Source organism: Rosa chinensis, chromosome 5, assembly GCF_002994745.2.
Source record: "Rosa chinensis cultivar Old Blush chromosome 5, RchiOBHm-V2, whole genome shotgun sequence".
NCBI classification, from domain to species: Eukaryota; Viridiplantae; Streptophyta; class Magnoliopsida; order Rosales; family Rosaceae; genus Rosa; species Rosa chinensis.
Window position 1 is genome coordinate 39,319,893 of NC_037092.1, and position 11,010 is coordinate 39,330,902.

Consider the following 11,010-nt stretch of genomic DNA (forward strand, 5'->3'; position numbering starts at 1 on the left):
TCTCCAACAATATTGACGGTGCTTTTTTTTTTTTTTGAAAGGTATTGACGGTGCTTATATTGATGCAAAAACAGTGTTGCTATTGTGGTACTGTTTCTTGACTAAATGTGTTTAGGGCTCACTCCAGCAGTGTTGATGTTGTGATGTATGACAGCAACGGTTTCTGGTGGTTCGGCGGAATTCATCGACAGTGGAAGTGTTGTGAGGAGAATCCAAATCCGTCTATGGGGAGATGATAATTTCCTACTTTCCACTCCAAACATCTCGACTTTCCCCCTGAACTCAAAATTTCTCTTACGGATTTTCTTCGATCACAAGCATATAAATGTCAAATAATACCTCGGGGAGGCCTCCAACCAGTTACAGGCTAGAATAAGTCTTCTAGCTGGCTAAACACCGGGTAGGTTGAAGACCGACCTCCCCAAGCCTCAGGAATTAGAAGCTTGCACTGACCCAGAAAAACTTACTTGACATCTTTGTACTGACATAAGAACTCATTCCTGCAGGGCACAACCAACTTACAACCTTCTACAGGAATGAGTTGTCCTTGTGTTGAGAGCTTCTCCTCGGATTCAACTCTCATCACGTTTAGCTAATGATCTCTTACAGTTTGAAATGACACACTGGTAGTAACAATAGCTACAGTTTCTTTCAGTACAATCAAGTAAAGGAATATAATTGTATATGGTCTTACTAGGATTTAGAAACCGGAGTAAAACCTCCGAATTGACATAAAATCTAATTTGACAAGATTGCAAAACCTGGAAAGGTCGGCGGTTTATTAAAAGATGTGTTACATTACAATGATAGATAAAAGAAAAATGAAATCAGTGCAATGTACAACCCTTAATAATGCCCTTAATGTATCAATTGTTGCTGTTTCATAACATAGGATTGTACAAGAAACAAGATCCACATCTTAAACATTGTACAGGGATCGGTTTGAAATGTATAGTATAGTAGCTATCTTATATGGAAAGATTATGCTGTACAAGAAAGAACATCCAACAAGCTGATTACACACAACTACAGATGCAAAGAGACAAATTCCTAAACGTCATTTTTTACTGCATTTAAGGTGTGACTCTGTGTCAAATAACCAATTGCACATCTGAAAGGAACTCATACAGATAATTCACCACAAATGGGAGGCTTTAACAGAGCGTATACTTGTGGGTAGCTAGTTTAAGTAGATAGGTGGTCAGAAAAATGGACTCAAATCTGTCATAGGTCAAATGGACTAGAGATATACTGATGTCATTCTTCGAGAGAACTGCTTTCAACTAATGTTAGCATGCCCTATATCTGACACTTTCTTAGAAGGTATAAGTTGCGAAAATTAAGAACCTGCATCTTGTGAGCTAAGACCAACTTGATCAATCACTGGTGGTGGATGATCTGAATCAAATTTATCTTTAGCTAGTGGAGCAGAATTTTCTTGATTTACTGCTACCTGGGAGCCCACTATATCAGTTGAAGCATGAACAGACTTCATTTGATCTGTTGGTGCAGGTACCAAGTTCAGTTGATTTGTCACCGTTGGGGAAGAGTCCATTAATTCAGCTGCTGGTGCTTTCTCTGTTGGTGAAGCGTGAGATTTTTTCTCTATATTTGTTTCAACACTTTCATATTCGGAAATGAGATCCATGAATTCATTAAGCAATCGTTGTACTTTCCTATTTGAAGCCATTGCTGGAAGAATTTCTTCTCGTAAAAGTTTATGTTTCCTCATTCCCTGCACAAGAAGGCAAGCAACGGAAAATGTAAGCACCACCAACAGATAGAAAACTTTCTCAGGCTAACCATCCCAAAAACTAGTTTTATAACTGGGTAACACAAATTGGAAGGAAACAATTTGATGCCAAGTCGAATACTTTAATGGTATCCTACACCCTAGCCAAAAACCGTAATTGAAAGTCATGTTATCCTAGATTAACAAATTAACCACACACTGCTTGACCGTTGCCAAGCCAAGCAAGAACCAGTAGAAGTGAAAGTAAAAAATAAAATAAATTAAACTGATTCCGCACATAAGTATCTATTGTGACCACAGATCAAAACACTTTCTTAAAAAAACATTAAGGGGTAAATAAATTGAAAAGGTTTTAGGTTCAAATCCACAAGCGTCTGTACTCTGTAGGACTTACAAGGACACAAGGATCCCATGCTAAGTTCTTCGAATGTAAAGATGTATTTTCCATCATTCCAGTAGGAGGTCCAAGAAAACTCTCACAGACTTCTCGCAAACGGGACTCATCTGCTTCTCTGAAATCCATTAAAACATAGAGTTACCATGTAAACTAGAAGTTGAACCAGTAGATGAAGCAGAGAGAACATCAGATGTATGTATACAAATACTTGCAAAACATCTTAATGATGAAAATGTATACAAGCCAAAAAATGCTAGACAAAGCGCTATAGAAGTCAACATAGAGTTACTATGTATCTATAATATTATTAAGAGAACATAGAGTTACTATGTATCTATACTATTATTAAGAGGAGAGTTTGTAAACCAAAACAGAATTTTTTTTACCAAAATATCCTCAAATATTAAACCTTTGAACAGAAATATTCAAGAAGGACAAAAAGGCCAATTCACAAGATAAAAAAGAAATTTAACAAAAACATAAAAATAAAAAACAAAAAAGGTGGAGTAATTTTCTCCACATTCTGTGAAATAACTGCCGACGTAATTATCCACACCCATAGGGTGTGTTTGGCGCCTAGTATACTAGAAGTTAAACCAGTAGATGATGCAGAAACTAATCTGTATGCAAAATAACATGGTTAGAGATAAGAGAACACCAGATGTGTATACAGCTACTAGCACAACATCTTAGTCATGAAAATGTATACATGCCAAACATACTAGAAAAGGTGCTACAGAAGTCAACAAGAAGTAGTAAGGTTTTTCAAACTTGTATCAACGCAACTGACTCTAAAGGATACACTTGCACTGATGCCCGAATCTTACATAATTTGAGTCAGCAAGTGGGGAAAGAGATAAGATAGGAGGGAAGGGAATTGAAAGAAATTCTTGGAAATCTTAAACATAATTTAATACTTTTCAAGTTTCACATTTGCAAACTAAATACACACTGTTTTCGTTAGTTAAAGACATTTGTAAACTAAGTACACACTGTTTTCTTTTGTTCAAGATAATGAGTTAATGACACATATAGGGTAAAAGTCGATATCACCAGAAAAGATGCAGTAGGGCGTACCGGAGAAAGTTGAAGAAAGAACCAATAATGAACATGTATTTATAGATACAATAAATAATTTCACATACAGTAAAACCTCGATAAATGAATATTCAATAAATTGATAACCTCGATTAAATAATAAATTTCTCCGGTCCCAACTCGGGACCAATGTATTTTAGTAATAACCTCGCTAAATGCATAAGATAATAATTTTTTTAGACATCCTTTAAGATCCAGCAAATATATAAAGTAATAACTGATCAAATACATAAAAAGAAATATCACAAAAAATATTAATAATTGATGAAATACACAAAATAAATAGTATATAAAAATTCATAGTACATATTAAGGAATTTTTAACAATTTATATTTTCTCAATTTAACTATTTCTCAAAATATCCTTTTATAGTACTTTGCTTTTTCCTTGTATCTAAACCGCATTGAACTTTATCAAATCAAGTAGTTATTCAAAGTTACAATTGGTAGAGCACAACTGTCATCTGAATCTTGATCATCTCTCTATAAAGTAATAAATATTTATTTATCGATAAGTTAATAATTATTCATTTATCGATAATATAATAACTCCACTAAAGTAATAATTTTCTATGGTCCTAACATTATTCATTTATAAGGGTTATACTGTAGTTAATCAACATCTACGAATACAACAAGAGAGAGGGGGCCACAAGGAATAGCAGGAGTACCTACATACACTAAGATTCAGTAGGAAACAACAGGTCTTGCTACAAGGGATGAATATAAATACCTTGCAAGGAAGCGTATGTATGATAGGAGACATTGGCGATATTCAGAAGGGGACTTCAAAGCCAGTGAAGAAGCCAACTGAGCTTCCAAATGAGCACGTGTCTGTACTCCGTCATCAGTCACCCTACAAGACAACACAACCTAATGAGTTTCGAGAGCAAAACACTACACTACATTATGGAGGTCAAACGTATTGATATGGTCTCCAAAAATCCAAATTTTCAAGCAACAAACCTGCTCCACACCGGCTTCCTGGCCAAATATTTCCTAACATCAACCTGCAATGCAGCCAGCTCACCACTCTGTGTTGAAGTTAAATTCCAAGAACTTGCAAAATTTGACCCAGGAAAGCAGTCATCTGCAACCCTAAGCCAACACATCAGGCCCATGTCGAAGAGGAATGCATGACGAGTCGCAAGAACAACAATAGGTGATCCAGATCTTGATAGTTTTGCTGATATAACTTTGATTATGCCTGGAAGGCATGGATAATGAGGATAAATAAATAAAAGCAACCAGTGGTCAGGAATGTTCATGACGTTAAACAATATCTAACTGTCATACTGAAAAGAAATGGCTTTGAGCAAGAGAGCCAACTAGAAAACAAAAAGTATCTCCATGTATCCAAAGACAAGTTCAATCTAGTACCTGCATCTTTTGCAGATGGGTTTGGGTTTGAAGTAACCAGAGATGTCAAGGAGTCATTAAGAAGACAGTTCCGTGTGAATAGATCCCACAGATAAAAGGATCCTTTTTTTGTGACCAAAAACAACTTCCAGCACTCATCACAATCTATAAATATTGCAGCAGATCCCACCATCATTGTTGGCATAGCACGTCTCCCACACTTAGTGTAAACCTACTCAAGGGAACCAGAAAAATTTGATATGTCAGATATCCCACCACTTAGTGCAAGTGGTTATATACTTCTGTCTACCATTGCAGTAAAAATAGATCACAGTGTATCTCAATGTCTTCAGCTATATCATATTAAGTATACCTTACATTCATTTATCAGCCTAGGAACCCTCTAGCAAAAGGAATTTAATGCATGGTAAGAAAAACTTTACCCAGTTGATGGTGGCAAAACCCTCTCTACAGATGTAAACATTGGACATGGAAAAAGCAGTTTAAAAAGAAAAGAAAATGCTAAACTCTGAACCTACTAGCTGTATTAGCATCTTCTGCAGCTATAATCTGTAAAAACAACTAGTAAAGGAGTAATGCTATAGGCTTCTAGGGCGCTTCGTAGACAATTCACAGAAGTAGATTTATTAGAAAGAGCAAGGTGAGATCTGAAACTAGTGGATGTAGAAGAAGGCATCACTATTTGTAACAGATACTGTCAGATGAGAAAGGAGGAGCCCTCCACTAGTCTTTCTTTTTTCTTTTTTCTTTTTTCTTTTTTCTTTTTTCTTTTTTCTTTTTTCTTTTTTCTTTTTTCTTTTTTCTTTTTTCTTTTTTTGAACTATCCGCTACCCTATTTAAGGTCCCTTTTATTCATGGTTGCTACCTTAAAGCCACACTGTTGTTACATGTATTTCTCAGTTTGTATCTGAGAATATAAAAAAAACACCAAAGTGGATGTAGTCTGAATCCACAGACTCGGGTCACCACTATAAATCCTGGTGCTTTTTGTATGATTGGGATGTTATGGTTTTATTTCAACAATTCAAAGTGAAACCCAAAAGTTGGCATTGACAACTTTGTGATAAAGGACAACCAAGGGGTCACTGTGCTTAAGGTCTCTGGGGGTGAGTCTAAGAGTTATAATCTATGGGGAAAGGGATGCCATGGTTAAAAGATTTGGGAATGAAGGGAAAAGATGAGAATAAAGGGAAATCTGGAAACAACCAAGAATTCTCACTACTTTCAGTCTAGAGAAACTGTTTGAAAAAAACACAAGCAATTTCATTCACTAATTTTGAGGAGTATAGGATCCTCTTATACAGAGCTACAGAAGATACTAGAAACAGACCAACATTAAAGGACCCCTAGTAATGACTCTAGAAATCATAAAAAGTCTAAAGCATTAATCACTGACAAAAAAATGCCTTCGGAAAACTAAAATGATCCAATACAAAGAAATGCGTCCTAATGAAACATCTAGAAGACACATGAAAACACTACTAGAAGACTACAGCAAATCTAAATGACTAAAGACGTTCTAATTTATTTCTCTATCATTTTATCCATTCTCGACAGATTCATTAGTCCACCTCTCTACATTAGTTTTAACAACAAATTCGCCAAATAAATATTCAATAGCAATTAGGCTTTATTTTATATGGGACTTCTGGAATACAACTTAACAGTTAAATTTATAATAAGATGATGTGAGGTGCAACCACTAAGAGCAGAACTTAAAATGTACACATAACTTTGTCCTTATTATGAAAATATGTGGATCACTGTTTATCATAAAAAAATAAAAAATAATAATAAAAAACATGTGGATAAGTATGAGGAGATTATAAACTGACCTGTATGCAACCATCTTCACAGCCAACAGCCCAAAAGTTTACATTTCCAGCTAAAACAGTGACTTTCCCAGATATCCTATCAGACCAAAGAGTTTGCAACCCCCTTGTGCAAGTGATTTCAGTTTCTTTCGTAATAAATGTATTTCCCATGCCAAACACATCATTTGCAGCTTGTTCCCAAGGTCGAGCTTCCAAACAAATTGGCACTGTGTCTTCCCATTCTTTCTTATCGAACACCCGGATTGAAAGAATAGAACTACTAGAGCCTACTGAGTTACACGCCTTCACATTTCCTGTTTGTTCCACGTTTATGCTTTCATCTCTGCTTGTGGAAGCAGGAACCTTCTCAATAACCAGACTTTCAGTAATCATAGCTCTGGCAGTGGCCCCATATCTTTCCTTTGTATCAGTGCTTCGGCCAAGTGTTCCCCTGAAAGAAGTTTCTCTAATGCCACTATCAGCAACAACTAAACCATTATCATCCTTCCTATGATCAGAAGACATGGGAGGGAAGTCAAGTGCTTGGGACTGAGCCCCCATAGAGATATTTTCCTGCTGGGAAGGCACCCCAACTGCTTCTGGAGTAATCCTTTTTCTACCATCAGGGCGTCTATATTCTCTTTGCTTCACAGGACCAGATATTCGGGTAGCCATCGAAACTTTATTTAAACAATCAGGAGCAGCACCTCCACTCTTTTTCATATCAGCAAGCTGAGTCTCAGAAGCTTTTGTTGCAACCCCCACATGAGCAGAAGATTTCTCAAGTGTGTGATTTTGTTGAACATCCAGAGAGACCTTTTTGCTTGCCACTTGCTTAGCAGAAGCTGCTTCAAGCAATAACTGTGCTGGGCTTTCAGCTAAGTTTGCTTGCCGACCTCTAACATCACCATAACGATTTCTCTTCAACTCATCTAGTTCTGCATCGCTTAACCGGTGACCAAGTTCTTTCACCTCAAAATGGAAAGTAGCCACCGAACCATCCAAAGAACATGCAAAGAGCGAATAACCATCAGGGCTCCTGTTTTCAAAAGGAAAAGAAATTATGTATTAAAAAAATAAAAAATAAAAACAATCATTAGATTAAATTGTTTCTTGAAACAACAAACATACCAGGACAAATCCACAACACTTTGAGTAAAGAAATGCTTTGCAACAAATAGAGGACGTGGGCTTGCAGTCGTCCATACAGTTATTGTCCGGTCCTGACTCCCAATTGCAATAACATTATAAGGTTGTGGTTCTTTCCCTCCTGTCTTCGAAGCCCCATTAGTCCACCCCACAGGTGCAGTTTTCCCTTCCTGAGCATTGGTAAACTTCCTCATAAACATTGAATGGTTAAACTTCACAACGATTATAGGAGCATTATGTCCTAGGAAGTCAAATGTGGCAGACCATTCGCCTCTCTCAAGAACAGGTGCTGAATGCCTTGGTTTCTGGAATCCATGAGTAGTAGTAATGAAGTGACCACAAGGTGACCATCCAAGACGCCTGAAAAAGGTAGATCCAAGCTGAAACAATAAAGACTGGTCAGAAGTTGATCTTAGCAATTGTTGTAAAATATATACTTCATAAACACAATTGACATACTGATTTTGCCCAGTGACCGTCAGTCCTGTGAGCAAGACTCCAGTCGCTTGTCTTCCAAATAATTACTGTCTTATCGTCTGATTGACTTGCTATGAACGAGCCAATGGGATCCCAAGTAACTCCTTTAACCAGGCTAGAGTGACCCCTAAGAACAGCAGTGCAAATACCATTGCTCATATTCCAGATATGTATAGTATTATCTAAACTTCCACTGGCCAACATCGAGTCATCTGGAGACCAATTAAGATCCACCTACTTTTTAAGCATGGAAAGGGAACAAACCAGTTAGGCAAACCGGCTGGGGACTACAAATTCATAACATTTACTTACAGAAATTTAAATAAAACACCTAAATTATAAATTCATAGATTTCAAAAGAGGAAGTTTTAGAAAAGAATAACCAACAGGTAACTCCCAAGGTCAGATTAACCGCACCTTGAAGAAAGAAATACCAAAAGCAAAATGTGGTAATTTTGAGAAACAAAAGGTAGATCATATCATGAAACAAAACATAATTTATTCAAAACAACTAATCGAACAGTAGAAGCAATGGCATTACCACATCAGCAGTATGCCCTCTCAAAGTCATTATAACTTTCCAATTCTCAACATCAGGTGGCTCTCCACTGCCAAACTCGGTGGTTCCCGAACCAGGCTTCCTCTCATGAATTAGAATCACTTGATCATCAGACCCTGTTGCAACATAACGACTGTGCTTAGCCCACCTAACACAGTTAACAGAGCCAAAGTGATCACGGAGGGTTGCAAGTAGCCTCTGAGTTGAGTCCTCATTTTCCATATCCCGGCCAAGAGACTTCATGTTCCATATTCGTACCTGCAATTGGAAAAGTAAGGAAGAAACAACTTCCGTATGTTAGTATGGTTGACGCCATAAAATTAACAATAATCAAAGTGTCTAATGCAAGATATTCCCACATCAACAACATTGTGTGGCTGTTCAAACACCAAATCTAATCAACAATTCTCAAACCTAATCTAGGAAAAAAATACTAAAGGACACAGAATCCCCTCCAAATCAAGCATGCAAGTGATGGAATCACTTTGAAGTATTTACAATGATTTGTTTATAATATTTATCAAATAACTTTCATTATAAAGAGTTGCGGTGTGAACGAGATACAGAAGAAGTCCCGCACCAATTCTCTGACAAGACCATCTTCTTCTTGATAGGTCCAAAACAAAGCTGTTCTGGGACTTATTAGAGCTACTCAAACTTTATAATGCAGTTTCAGGTCCGACAGCAAACAAACCAAAGTGTTTTCTGGTGGACATTAACTCAGAGAAAATAAAACTTCTAGATTGGCAGAGTTATGGAGGTGTGAGGTTGAAGTATTTGAGTCAAGCAGCTATCAAGATATCCATCATTACCGACATGTTATCCTCAGTTTGTGGATTGCCACGTTAGGCTGCATTTATGGATTTTAAAATAATAAATTTATACTCGAGTACTTCATTTACACTGCTTCTTCAGAATGCTAACAATCATAAATGAAGTGATTCCTACATCATGTTGCAGAAAACTCACTGAAGTTAAAATAACACATTTTTCTCTAGTATTTCAAACCCACTCTGTCATAAAATCCAACTCAAATTCAGATTTCATCGACATAAATCAATTCTCCAAGTCCGACTACACAATTCCTCAATAAGAATTCAGATCCTTCGAACCTCTCAATCAAAACACAACACAACACTAGACAAAATTTCAAACCTAGTTCGCCATCAAATTTCTCCGGCGGCAACAGCGCAGACTAATAAATTGAAAATTCCAACAAACTAAGCCAAAATAGATGTATTGTTTGCTCAGGAGAAAACTAAATTTCCGGCTTCGTTTCCCACATTCCATATACTAAACCAAAAAAATAAAAAATAAAACCAGAGTTCCTACATTTTGATAAACAAAAGCAAATAGAGAAACAGAGGCAGACCTTGTGATCGCCCCCACCGGTGGCAAGCCTAAGCCCACCGGGCTGAACATCAATGGAGAATATCTGCAGTCCTTCGTGCTTAATCCAACTGGGCTTCTCCGCAATCATCTCTCTCTGCTACTTAATTCCAAAACCCTAAGTTTTAACCAAGCACATAAACAAACCAAAACCCTAAAATGGATGTGTAACTACTTTTTCAACGTTCAAATCTCTTAGGAGGTTGATTGTGGGGGGCTTTGATTGCGAAAGTTGCAGAGTGAGAGAGAGAGAGAGAGAGAGAGAGAGAGATGGGAAGAGAGGGAGAGAAGAAAAGTGAAGAAAGAGGGAGTGAGAAAGGAAGCGTCCGACTGAGAATTTTGGAAGATTTTGAAAAAGTAAGCGTCCGACTTCTGTTTTAGGTTTTTTTTTTTTGGCCTTTTCTACTTTTCTCTGTTTTTATTCGTTTTGTAATTCCACCGAGAGACTGCGGGTTACAGAGGTGGGGTTAACGCGAGAAAACGAAAGCCCACTACGAAGTTAACAACAGTTCAGGCCCAATAATATTCCTACCGACGAAAATCGAGTCTTTGACCTCAATATTAACGGTTTCAATTAATAGCGAGGAATACGACCAATCTAAAGCATGTACTTGTTAAGTAAGCTAAAGTATGCTCGGCAAGAATTGCAAGTCAAACCAAGCTCAAGTTTTGTATAAAGCCGTTTGCATCAAAATCGTCTAAGTCCGAATTAAAGGATGAGGGACTTGCGGTCCAATCACCATTGTTGATTGCGAGGGTATGCCAACTTGCAGCTGATTAGTCAAACGAGGCTTTGATATGATTTGCACTTGATCTGACTTCTTTCAGGCGATTGTGCGTCGTGGAAGGAACATTTTCAACCATTTGGCTATCTCACCTTTATTGCAAGGACTTTCGGCATTTTCAGTGGCATTGTTGCTTCTTTTTTAGGGAAAATTTCGCAAACAGTACACCAAGTAAAGGCCACTAATAATTCTTATACACAAAGTTTCAA

General features: G+C 37.2%; 1 protein-coding gene across 3 annotated transcripts; it reads right to left on the reverse strand.

Annotated features, from left to right (window-relative positions):
* Positions 1–742: 742 nt before the first annotated feature.
* Positions 743–10,381, reverse strand: LOC112164811 (protein HIRA). Of its 3 annotated transcripts, none has more exons than XM_040506246.1 (10): positions 10,000–10,381; positions 8,610–8,885; positions 8,051–8,302; positions 7,574–7,971; positions 6,464–7,481; positions 4,629–4,839; positions 4,215–4,338; positions 3,982–4,104; positions 2,148–2,265; positions 743–1,735 (listed from the first exon to the last, which is right to left on the reverse strand). In XM_040506246.1, exons 1-10 carry the CDS (start codon positions 10,105–10,107, stop codon positions 1,340–1,342), a joined length of 3,024 nt encoding a protein of 1,007 aa, XP_040362180.1. In that variant the 5' UTR covers positions 10,108–10,381; the 3' UTR covers positions 743–1,339. The 3 variants fall into 3 exon arrangements, with proteins under 3 accessions (XP_040362180.1, XP_024156900.1, XP_024156901.1); XM_024301132.2 differs by having other exon boundaries at positions 4,215–4,455; positions 10,000–10,380; XM_024301133.2 differs by lacking the exon at positions 10,000–10,381 and having other exon boundaries at positions 4,215–4,455; positions 8,051–8,305; positions 8,610–8,751.
* Between the last annotated feature and the right edge of the window lie 629 nt (positions 10,382–11,010).

Coding starts and splice junctions, on each gene's coding strand:
- LOC112164811 (XM_024301132.2), bottom strand. CDS start 10,107: ATGATTGCGGAGAAGCCCAGTTGGATTAAGCACGAAGGACTGCAGATA. Junction 8,303..8,609: donor GAGGGCATACTGCTGATGTG/GTAATGCCATTG, acceptor CTTAAAAAGTAG/GTGGATCTTAATTGGTCTCC. Junction 2,266..3,981: donor TACATACGCTTCCTTGCAAG/GTATTTATATTC, acceptor AATGGATTTCAG/AGAAGCAGATGAGTCCCGTT.